Below are 12,891 nucleotides of genomic sequence, written 5' to 3' on the forward strand. Positions count from 1 at the left end.
GCGCTATGCCATTTCCTTTTGCTTTACTTCACCAGTGAATTCCACTTCATCTTAGTGGTAAATAAAGTTTTATTATGAAATAATCAAAAAAAATATATTTTATATGTTTTTAGTCATCAGCACTTATCTTCATTTTATTTTCCCTGTTTTTAGAGTCATTTAATGGACCAAATATATATTATCAACACCAGTTACCTTCAAAGACATTGCTAGAGCCCTGTCATTTAAATTCTTCTTTTCAATTTCATTGGTTTCACCGATGGCTTCTTCTAGAAGTTGTTTGATTGTTAAATATGCCCATATTCTTTCCGTGATTTTCTCGAAGTCACCAGCTTTTGTCAATTCCGGATCACGACTCTGAATATCCGATTCAAGCTCCAGTTCCACATTTCCATGTACCCCATTACCAGTAACCAATAGATTCAGCACTTGTATGTTATCGTCTGATAATTTGCCAGCAATTACTAATTCTTTTCCGTTGAAAAACGTATCAAAGTTCGTTTTGGTTGCATTTTCAGTTACATCTGTATTTTTGTCAAGATATTCAAAGGTAACATTTTGTAATGCAGATGATGAAATTTCATCGTAGAAGCCCTTTATCTGCAGCGATGCATCAGAATCTTCAAATATCTTCCTAGCAACGCCTTTATTTTTTACTGCAACTTTTTTTACAAATTCATAATTTGCATTGTTTCCAAAAGCAAGACTATAAATAGGCAACCCTTTGATATTTTTCCTGTCGATGTTATAAAGAACGGTATCAACGCCTTTACTGCCTAGCCCATCAGTAAGAAATACCACTATTTTCCTTCGATTTTCCGTTGTTCCTTCACTTGGAATAGAATTCAAAAACCTTATTCCTGACAAAATTGCATTGTTGATATTCGTCCCTTCAGAAAAAAGAAAAAGGAAAACATCGAGTACAGTGTACAAAAGATATTTATGACTCACGATTAAACCACGAAAGAAAACATTTACGTTTCTTATTCTATATGCATTACCTTTAAAGCAATCAAAACATAAAGTCTAGAAAAAAAACCATATTCTAAATCCGAAAATAAATATATGCAATATCAAAAATGTATCATCTTTGTTATATAATTTGAGCACCTGAGTTCACCCCGGTTTTAATGAGGTTCGTGTTGCTTATTCTTGAGTCCTGTACGTGGGGGCTGTTGTTGGTCATTTCGCCGTTTTACTTTTTGTATTGCCTGCTTGGATTGGACTTTTTTATTGTTTCTTCGTATCTTCTCCGTATTTATCTTATAAACAAACAAAGGAAAATAACATTGACCATATCCTCATTCTTTTATATACAGACTATTTTTAATAAGACATTACCACTTTGTATATATCATGTTTTGATTCGCCTTTTAAATTTGTTTACCTACATATTTTCATTTATTGTTTGTTTTTATAGAAGTAAAATTATTGCCCTTTGGTATCTTTTTTTTCAAAATGAGATACATACAGAATGTTCTCGAGAACACAGACTTTTATTTTTTGTCAATGCTCGGTCTGAGTTTTAAATATTTTCAGATAGATCGATGGTGTCGACAATATTTGACATTTATATTAAAGGAGGAGAAACCACTTCGCCTTTGGTTACCCCGCTATTTTCATTTGAAAATGCCGTTAGTATTATTCCCTTCTTAAATTTGTTTTATTCTTGGATGATATTTTCATATCTAAAAAAGGGCCTCGGTGCCCGAGTGGTCTACGTAGTCGAATAACTGTCTCAATAGCCTTCAACACTGATGTTGTGAGCTCGAATCCCACACGTTGTAGGATTTTTCCGGGCACTGCGACTTCCTCCACAAATAAAAACTGATCGCCACGATATAGCACAATAGTGCTGGAAATGGGGTTAAAGAAAAATCAATCAATCAATCAAATCTAAAATGACGGAGAAAAACTGTGTTTGTCATTTATTCTTTACAATATACCTACCTCCGCCTTCGCTCATTTCTTTAACATATTGAAGTGCTTTCTGTTTATTTTTGTTGTTAGCCGAGAGTAATGTTTGCTGCCATAAACGGTTGTTATCGTTGAACAACATTATGTTGAAACGATCACCTTCGAAAAGGTCCTTCAAAATTCTAATCATGGCACTCTTTTGTTGTCTTATTTTAGTGCCACCCATAGATCCACTCACATCTAAGATGAACAAGACGTCTTTTGGTAAAGGATCCATACCTTCTGGAGCAAAGAAGTGAACAAAGTATCCGTCTACAACCTGTGAAAATACGATTTCATGACGTGCTTATTGTGATGCATGTACGATGCGTTTTTAAAAACCCATTTATTTTTAAAAATATATGAAAATAATTTTGCGAATGTAGAAATTAGACAAACACAAAAGCAAAAACATCAAGTAAAATCAATAGATCAGACTTTGCAAAACTTCCTCAAAATGACTTACCTAAATGGTTCAACAGCTTTTTTGGCAATTTGCCAATACTAGTATGTTTATTGAATCAGATACGAAGTATATAGCAAAATTTCATGTAAGTCAATGGGTTGTTAATCGTTAATTCCTATACATCCTTTAATCTTAAATTTCTTCAAATATTAGCAAAAAAGCCTTCAATATAAAGCGGTGGGTGCGGTTAGGTCTTTTCAAAATTGCTCCTTTGGTTTTGATGATTATATAGTTTAAAATGTTTAACATGAATATGTAAAAATCACACTGAAATCTGATAAGGTCATACTATTTCATGTTTTGCTGAAAGCAACCAAAAAAAAAATTATTTCTTTTACCATGACTTCACCAGCGTCAAATTTTCTCTGGACATCATACTCGACAACAAACAACCCTGATATTCCCTGGTCAGACATCTGTTTCTGATCATGGGCGGTCGGGGCATAATGAACAGTGGCAGACTTTCGTGTTGGTCGTTCAATGACAGCAATAGCGTTTTTCTCTTCTGTTAAAAAAAAATATATAATTTGAATTAAATTGTTTAAGATTTTTTGTAAAGGGTCGACCATTTGAAATACAAAGTGCGACCAGAAAGATTTTCAATCAAATCAAGGAACGATTTTTCAATGTTTGCGACAACGCTGCACGAATGTTTGTTTTCAAATTTGATGCACAACTATAATCAACATGTTGTGGGTTTAGATATTTATTTTCAATTTGCCTTTGGCAGATCAATGTTTTTTTTAGTTGCAAAATGTTCTGTACTATTTTTCGAAATCGTCCCGACCTCCTCCTCCTTTTCCCGTAAATAGCATGTGATTATCCCCTACTGCCTTGTCTATTTTTGTTTTTTGTTTCGCGTCCATGTTAACATTTTCAAAACCTATAAAGCACCCATTAGAAAGACATACGCATACAAACAAAACATGATAAACTACTTATAATTGTATGATGTCAATTGCTATTTCTAACATATACTATCATACATATATTAATATTCCTGTAAACCATTTAGTAAACAAACAACACAGAATGTTTTTTTCTATAACTAAAATAATGATTTGAACATACTTACAAACTTATTTCAAATATTCCCAATGCATAAAACAATAGTATTTTATTATTTTCTAAAAGAGGTGCAGAAATATTGTTCTGTCTGTGTTTGATTTAGACCTCAGACCATTATTAAACCTACCAGGAAAAGAACCAAAAACAAATGAACACAACTTTGGCTTAGTTGAAAAAATAGTTCGTGTATTCTTAATCTTGTATATGTGTACGATTAACATTTACATGTAATATAATGATAATAAAAATAACACGAATATGACGTTAATTTAAAAAAAATCCTTACACCAATATTCAACTTATTTCCATTATTGAAAACATAAACATCATTTAACAAATGAACAACTAACTTCAGTTAGCGCATTGATTTTCTTAGAGAAAATTTACAATAATGTTTTAATTCTTACATCTTGATAATTGGACGTCCTACATTTATCCCATTTAACCATAAAATAAGGTAAATTTCTGACACTTAACTAAAAAATAAGGTAAATTTGCTGACAAACCCGCCTCCTTAATTATTGAAACCTACCATATTGCATTAACCATAATATCAAGGTGTAATTAGCTAGCGCACTAATAATTTTTAGCACACCAATATCGTCATTGATTGTCGACGTCTGAGTCTGCCATAAACGCGCGCCTGGCGTATTTAATTATAATCCTGGTACATTTGATAACTATCGGAATTATCATGCACATCATGTCAGATTTAGGGAGCCCCTCAGGTATCTGTTAATGCATTTGCGACAAGCCAGGTTAGAGGTTGTACTGTGTGAACGTTTGCCCATCAATGGGAGCCGTATACTTAATTCTGTAAAAACTTAAAAGCACCCGTTTAGGACTGTATAATGCCTTGCAACCGTCAACATGAGATTAGTATAAAAACATAGACTCCAAAATAACTCTAGTACAATTTCATCTTTAAAATGTCTTCTTTTTTATGTCAATTCAAACCCTGCAATTCCTTTCTACACTTATTCTGACGTAAATGTTATATACATACTAACGAATTTTATATCAATGAACTGTTTACCTTTGGTTCCCGAAATAATATCATTTCGCAACGGTGGCACCGAGACCTTAGTAATATTCCTCGACTCATGAATATATACGTCGATCTTGAAATCCTCCACAATCTGCCCTGGGTCAACATATATTATATGCTCATATTGTTCATAGACTCGCTCTAATAATTCTTGATAAGTAAGATTAAAGGTCACTTTACTCTCAGCTGCTACGTTTACATCAACACTAAAACGATTGGTATGTCTTGGTCTACAATAAAATGGAATGCTATTTGTAATATAGGTTGGAGCAATAACAGACATTTTTAATAGATGTTATTCTTCTCAGAATATTACCTAAATATCTAATAAACAAATCGGCGGCCATGCAATGTTGTGATTACTTATTATGACTATTTGATGGGAATTAAAATAATTTCAGTAAGTATTTATCAATAAAAAAAACCGCGATTTTCTATCATTTCTATTTTTTCTTTTTTTGTCCACAAACTAGCTTTAAAATTTTAGTAAATAAATCATTTAAAACTAACCGATATAAAAAATGAAGAGTTTAAAGTTATTAAAAATCAGGATTCATTTCTTTAAAAAATGTCATATGATCAAAACTGGTCTTTTTAACAACAAACATTGCAATATCTAATAAATTTCCTAATTTTATTTTGTTCATGTACTTACTTTTGAGCTACGTGTCCAGCACTTTGGCCCTTTTCCTTTGCTGTATCATATTTCTCTTTTGCTTTTGCTTTTTCGTTGATTTCTCCGGGGTACATCTGTCCATCGATTTCCCTGAAAATAATACAGCGACATCTATCAATATTTGAACATAATTATAGTTTATTTGAGATTAAAACAAAAACGACAGATCTGACATTTTTTTAGTTTGGGTTGTTTTATTGGTTTATTTTCTTTTTTATCAGTTGCAGTCTGCAAGTTCAATTCTCTTTATTTGTGAATATCCGCTTGTGGAACGGTTTTGCAACGTTCTCATGAAATACTTCGAATTTACATACTAAAAGAAGACTGTTAGGCTATCTGTCAACATTTCTCATTTACTGCACCAGATTCGCATTTCCATCATTATAAGCATTATGTTTGGAGGTCAAAAATTTATGTGAACCTAAAACCTAGTACAAAGTTGGACAACCAAAATGGACTAAAAGTATATCACAACCCGAGGAAAAAATAACCTATGCATGAGGGAGATTCATTTCTTTATTTTGAATTGTTTCGTAAGTTTCACCCCTGGTAGTCTGCTATTAGTTTATTTGCCGATTACCGATTTGATTCCTTTAATACTCTCATTCAACCCAAATTGTTTACCCTTTTTGTCGACTGGTTATGTATCTGGTGCAAAGCATGTTAATGTTGACCTATAATTAAAATTGTTTACTTTTACAAATTGTGACTTGGATGGAGAGTTGTCTCATTGGCACTCATACCACATCTTCTTATATCTATATAATGTGAAAATGATACTTAGGCGTTATATCTAGTTTTTAGTGAAAAAATAACTATTGTAGCTTAACAGAATATTAAATGTACTTAAAATGTTTTTTAAAAAGTTTAAAAGACATGACGCACAGATACATTTGTACATTATATATAAAAAAGAAGATGTGGTATGGTTGCCAATGAGACAACTCTCCACAAGAGACCAAAATGACACAGAAATTAACAACTATAGGTCACCATACGGCTTTCAACAATGAGCAAAGCCCATACCGCACAGTCAGCTATAAAAGGCCTCGAAATGACAATGTAAAACAATTCAAACGAGAAAACTAACGGCCTAATTTATGTACAAACAATGAACGAAAAACAAATATGTAACACATAAACAAACGACAACCACTGAATTACAGGCTCCTGACTTGGGATAGGCACATACATACAGAATGTGGCTCTTTTGGTAGTTGTTCGTTGTCAATGGACATTTTTGTCCCTCCTGAGGAATTCAATAAAAAATATTCTTAATTATAGGATCAATTAAGGAATTGACAAATATACCATTGCATGAAATAATATATATGTACGTAGTTGCAGGACTTAGCTCCTGGCTTTGTTTAACATCGATAATTTAAACATAACGAATTCGAATATCATGAACAGAAAAATTGCTTTGTGCAAATTTATTTATCCATTTTTATCATTAAATTGAGAGCAAATAGCAAACCTATAAGGATGTCCACCTAAGTTTGCCGTTAATATAAAGACTCAATTCAAGCAAAACATCATCAATAAAAAAAATATCACTAACTGTGAATGAGTATTAACAATATTAATAATTGCCAATAAATGATTATGAAATTTTGGCAAAATCTTCTCAGCCACAAGCAACCGATCTGTCGTCTGTCTGAGAGAGAAAATAGCTGAATTACTACATTTACTACTATAACATTAGGATCTGATCCTAATTTCCAATCAAATTGACTGACCAATCGAATTCTTAATTTGCCAATATCAATATTGAATATTAATAAACTGAATGATGCACGTGCTAACGTCTACACAGTTTACTCTTTTGTTATCCTTCTGCACAGTGTTTGTCAATTCATAAATGAAAGAAAAAAAACTCGTTTTGTAAGAAAATAACTTCACTACATAAGATAAAGATATAATAAGAAGGTTTACATTAATATTCATCATTTTTTTATAATATATCTAAAATGTTACAAATACTTAATTTCATTAATGGTTACTTTTTCTAAACATGAAATACGGAAATTTATTAATTGAAATTTGCTATCATAAAATTTTGGAAATATTTCTAAATTAAGGAAAATATCTCCCCGTTCCTTGTTCATATTGGCTATATTTTAGGTCCTTTTCGGTTTTATCAGTTTTCAACTTTATATTAAGTATTGGTACCGCGGATGTTACCACTACCATTGGATCAGTACCTCGGGTGGTCCGACGGTACTACCAGTCCAGTAGCCGGTACTTCGGCACTGGCATAAACATACAGGTATCGTTTAATTGAAAATAACTGATAAGAAATTTTGAAAATCACTCGTAAATTACGGAATAAATATCCCACATGTAAAACTCTGACTCATTGTCGGGATTTGGCTATACTTAAGGTCCTTTTTAGCTTTATCAGCCCTTCAACGTTTATATTATTATTTCGATTTTCAAATATTTTGGACTCGAGCATCACTGAAGAGACATAATTTGTCGAAATGCGCATATGGTGCATAAACTTGGTACCATTAATGTTATTATAACACCAACCAGAAATGTGTGAGCAGTTGCTTTGTGTTGAAGGCCTCACTCTGATTTTCAAAAGTTGTTTTGCTTCGAGTTCGGTCAATTGTCGTTATATCGCGAGTTTAGACACATTATCCCTCCTTTTCCTTTTTATTTACTTATCCTCCCTAATAAACACGAAGTTTATGCATCCAACAACCGATCTTATCTATCGGTTTGGGGGATCATGGTACAAAGAATACTGGCATTTCTCATGAAATTTGCTTCGTATTTAATTGCAAAATGTTGCTAAGGATGGCTTGGTCGATACATATTCTGGTGGTGGACTGTTAGTCCCAGCGGGTACCACCAGCCCAGTAGCCTATATTTCGGTTGTGGCATGAACATACGGATATTGTTTTAACTGAAATTTGCTGTTAAACAATTTTGAAAATCATTTTAAATTAGTGAATTTTTTTCCCTCATGCAAAGCTCTGATTCCTTGTCCGGATTTTGTCGACTGGTTATGTATCTGGTGCAAAGCATGTTAATGTTGACCTATAATTAAAATTAAAATTGTTTACTTTTACAAATTGTGACTTGGATGGAGAGTTGTCTCATTGGCACTCATACCACATCTTCTTATATCTATATAATGTGAAAATGATACTTAGGCGTTATATCTAGTTTTTAGTGAAAAAATAACTATTGTAGCTTAACAGAATATTAAATGTACTTAAAATGTTTTTTAAAAAGTTTAAAAGACATGACGCACAGATACATTTGTACATTATATATAAAAAAGAAGATGTGGTATGGTTGCCAATGAGACAACTCTCCACAAGAGACCAAAATGACACAGAAATTAACAACTATAGGTCACCATACGGCTTTCAACAATGAGCAAAGCCCATACCGCACAGTCAGCTATAAAAGGCCTCGAAATGACAATGTAAAACAATTCAAACGAGAAAACTAACGGCCTAATTTATGTACAAACAATGAACGAAAAACAAATATGTAACACATAAACAAACGACAACCACTGAATTACAGGCTCCTGACTTGGGACAGGCACATACATACAGAATGTGGCTCTTTTGGTAGTTGTTCGTTGTCAATGGACATTTTTGTCCCTCCTGAGGAATTCAATAAAAAATATTCTTAATTATAGGATCAATTAAGGAATTGACAAATATACCATTGCATGAAATAATATATATGTACGTAGTTGCAGGACTTAGCTCCTGGCTTTGTTTAACATCGATAATTTAAACATAACGAATTCGAATATCATGAACAGAAAAATTGCTTTGTGCAAATTTATTTATCCATTTTTATCATTAAATTGAGAGCAAATAGCAAACCTATAAGGATGTCCACCTAAGTTTGCCGTTAATATAAAGACTCAATTCAAGCAAAACATCATCAATAAAAAAAAATATCACTAACTGTGAATGAGTATTAACAATATTAATAATTGCCAATAAATGATTATGAAATTTTGGCAAAATCTTCTCAGCCACAAGCAACCGATCTGTCGTCTGTCTGAGAGAGAAAATAGCTGAATTACTACATTTACTACTATAACATTAGGATCTGATCCTAATTTCCAATCAAATTGACTGACCAATCGAATTCTTAATTTGCCCATATCAATATTGAATATTAATAAACTGAATGATGCACGTGCTAACGTCTACACAGTTTACTCTTTTGTTATCCTTCTGCACAGTGTTTGTCAATTCATAAATGAAAGAAAAAAAACTCGTTTTGTAAGAAAATAACTTCACTACATAAGATAAAGATATAATAAGAAGGTTTACATTAATATTCATCATTTTTTTATAATATATCTAAAATGTTACAAATACTTAATTTCATTAATGGTTACTTTTTCTAAACATGAAATACGGAAATTTATTAATTGAAATTTGCTATCATAAAATTTTGGAAATATTTCTAAATTAAGGAAAATATCTCCCCGTTCCTTGTTCATATTGGCTATATTTTAGGTCCTTTTCGGTTTTATCAGTTTTCAACTTTATATTAAGTATTGGTACCGCGGATGTTACCACTACCATTGGATCAGTACCTCGGGTGGTCCGACGGTACTACCAGTCCAGTAGCCGGTACTTCGGCACTGGCATAAACATACAGGTATCGTTTAATTGAAAATAACTGATAAGAAATTTTGAAAATCACTCGTAAATTACGGAATAAATATCCCACATGTAAAACTCTGACTCATTGTCGGGATTTGGCTATACTTAAGGTCCTTTTTAGCTTTATCAGCCCTTCAACGTTTATATTATTATTTCGATTTTCAAATATTTTGGACTCGAGCATCACTGAAGAGACATAATTTGTCGAAATGCGCATATGGTGCATAAACTTGGTACCATTAATGTTATTATAACACCAACCAGAAATGTGTGAGCAGTTGCTTTGTGTTGAAGGCCTCACTCTGATTTTCAAAAGTTGTTTTGCTTCGAGTTCGGTCAATTGTCGTTATATCGCGAGTTTAGACACATTATCCCTCCTTTTCCTTTTTATTTACTTATCCTCCCTAATAAACACGAAGTTTATGCATCCAACAACCGATCTTATCTATCGGTTTGGGGGATCATGGTACAAAGAATACTGGCATTTCTCATGAAATTTGCTTCGTATTTAATTGCAAAATGTTGCTAAGGATGGCTTGGTCGATACATATTCTGGTGGTGGACTGTTAGTCCCAGCGGGTACCACCAGCCCAGTAGCCTATATTTCGGTTGTGGCATGAACATACGGATATTGTTTTAACTGAAATTTGCTGTTAAACAATTTTGAAAATCATTTTAAATTAGTGAATTTTTTTCCCTCATGCAAAGCTCTGATTCCTTGTCCGGATTTTGCTATGCTATAGATCATTTTAGGTTTAATCAGCTCTTCAACTTTTATATTAGTTTAGCGTTTTTGAATATTTTGGTATAGAGCAGCACTGAAGAGACATTAATTACCGAAATGCGCATCTGGTGCAGTAAAATTGGTATCGTTAATGTTATCTTAAGACAATTTTTTAGTTATGCTTTTAAGTAAAGTTCTTATCATGTCACACATTATCAATTTTTTATTCATGACATACGTAAAATTTAGTCATTGCGATTGATATATTCGTTACTTTTTGTCCACATCAAAATTTAAAACTTACATAACAAATTCTGTAATGAATGCTGCATCGGGAAGAGTGACTTCAAAATGAGCTTCAACAGGAGTCTTCGCACTATTAGCTACTTTGCTGGTTACTAAGGTCGTTGCAAATCGGAATTTCACATCAGATTTTATGTGCATGTAATATATTCTAGGATTCTGAAAAATAATAATATACCATATTCATAAATATTCCTTATCCATTTTAAAGCTCTCTTTACCATTTTCGTCAAAACGAAAAGGTCAAATGAATTAAAAAGACGGTCACATACACAATATCATACAAATTAAAAACAAAAGTGAACGAAGAAATGGCTTGAGGAGTTTTAATTTTTGTGTTTTAGGTAGAACAATAACAGTATTCACCGACTAAAGCGATAACTTTCGTCGAAGGCTTAAATTTGAATTCAGTGTCCAAGAGGCATGTATTGTCTATCAGTTACAAGCAAACTAAAATCAAATAATAATTTGGATTCACATGCAGATTTGACATTGTGCGGTTTTTTACCCCCAAGTAATAAAAGTAATAAAAATTACAACATCAAGGAAGAAACATATTTAAAAATTATAAGTTTGTATAAGATTAAATTTTCGGTCTACCAGCTGGTGAATATATTGCTCATCTGGTACATGTTGCATGTAAATCCGAAGTAATGTTTTCATTTAGATGTACATATATGTCCGGTCAGGTCCGATGAGTCCGAATATTTCATTTGATTTTAGGATTTCGAATATGGAAAATCACACACTGCAGAAGAAGTCATCATCTCATCCACGAATAAATGAATGTGATTAATAAAACTTAAAAAAAAAAGGTTATATTATGCTTTTATTAAACTTTAAGCACAAGCTTTGTAATATCTTTCAAAGAAGGAATGGAAACTGCATTTCACATAACATTTATTTAACGTAAAGGTCATGTTAAATTTCACGTTAATTTTAGAAATGACCATCTTATCATGGATGTGAAATTAGCGGTCGGTTCGTTATTCGCAATTCGATATTCAATATCCAAATGACCGCTAGCAGTAGGTTCGATATTGAATATCCAAATGACCGCTAGCAGTAGGTTCGATATTCAAAATACGTTTATTTTGTGAATTTTGTGAAAAGCTCAATACAATTGTGACGTCAACATGATTGGTTGACAGATGTAATACGCTGACACGATTTTAAAGGGATGTCATTTTACTTTCACCCACGCTGCATTTACAAGTCAGAGTAAATCACAAAAAATTAAACAAATAAGTAATCCTTAACGAATTGTCATAGACAAAGGTAGTGAAAGTACATTAGAGTGCTGCGCGATTCTAAAATTCGATGCTCAAAGATTGTACGCGAATGTATGTCATTGAATCAGTGTCATAAATTTTAGTAATGCTGAAATAGAATTCAATTTAGCTTTTGCTAAAACCAAAAGAAGGCATATGAGAGATTAAATTGTGATCTGTTTATTCGTAAAATATCCACAAAGTATATACATATACCATATCTTTTTCACTATTACACATTCACCATGAACATATATTATGAACTATTGGCCACTGGAAGTTAAGCAAGCAACCATTTATTTAACAAACACTGCACTTGTCACTGCATGTACGTGTCACAATACAACTTCCCCTTTTCAATGTGACACTATTACATTTGTGCAACCAAGTCTAGGATATTCATATTCATATACGAGTATACGTAGCCCTGTTGGCCTAATACAGATAACAAGTTAATTTTTAAAAATCTATTTGCATCTACAGCGCTGGACATACATCTTCTGCGCTGGACTTTGCATCTCCGACACTGGACTGTACATTTTCAGCGATTTACTCTAAATCTGTAGCGCTTAAATTTATATTCACAGCGATTAACTTTTTATATCTACAGCACTTGACTTTAGATCTACAGTACTATACTTTAGATCAGTAGCGGTGTACTTTACAGCTCCAGGGCTTGACTTTAGAAAAACAAAACTCTTTATTTGTATGAGACCGTCATGGA

The 12,891-nt window shown here is 32.5% G+C and overlaps 1 protein-coding gene across 3 annotated transcripts in view; it reads right to left on the reverse strand.

Moving 5' to 3' along the window:
- The window catches only part of LOC127700030 (inter-alpha-trypsin inhibitor heavy chain H3-like), a 147,191-nt gene that overhangs the window by 40,509 nt on the left and 93,791 nt on the right, over positions 1-12,891 (reverse strand). For 2 of the 3 annotated variants that reach the window (XM_052203474.1, XM_052203475.1), the window contains exons 2-7: positions 10,898-11,055; positions 5,194-5,304; positions 4,527-4,768; positions 2,761-2,927; positions 1,951-2,236; positions 196-890 (exon numbers count right to left, since the gene is read on the reverse strand). The exons of the other annotated variant lie outside the window; for it this stretch is intronic. In XM_052203474.1, coding sequence (XP_052059434.1) covers positions 196-890; positions 1,951-2,236; positions 2,761-2,927; positions 4,527-4,768; positions 5,194-5,304; positions 10,898-11,055 — 1,659 coding nt within the window. The remainder of the gene's footprint in view (positions 1-195; positions 891-1,950; positions 2,237-2,760; positions 2,928-4,526; positions 4,769-5,193; positions 5,305-10,897; positions 11,056-12,891) is intronic. 3 annotated transcript variants of the gene reach the window in all.

Source organism: Mytilus californianus, unplaced genomic scaffold (assembly GCF_021869535.1).
Source record: "Mytilus californianus isolate M0D057914Y unplaced genomic scaffold, xbMytCali1.0.p SCAF_47, whole genome shotgun sequence".
Taxonomy (NCBI): Eukaryota; Metazoa; Mollusca; class Bivalvia; order Mytilida; family Mytilidae; genus Mytilus; species Mytilus californianus.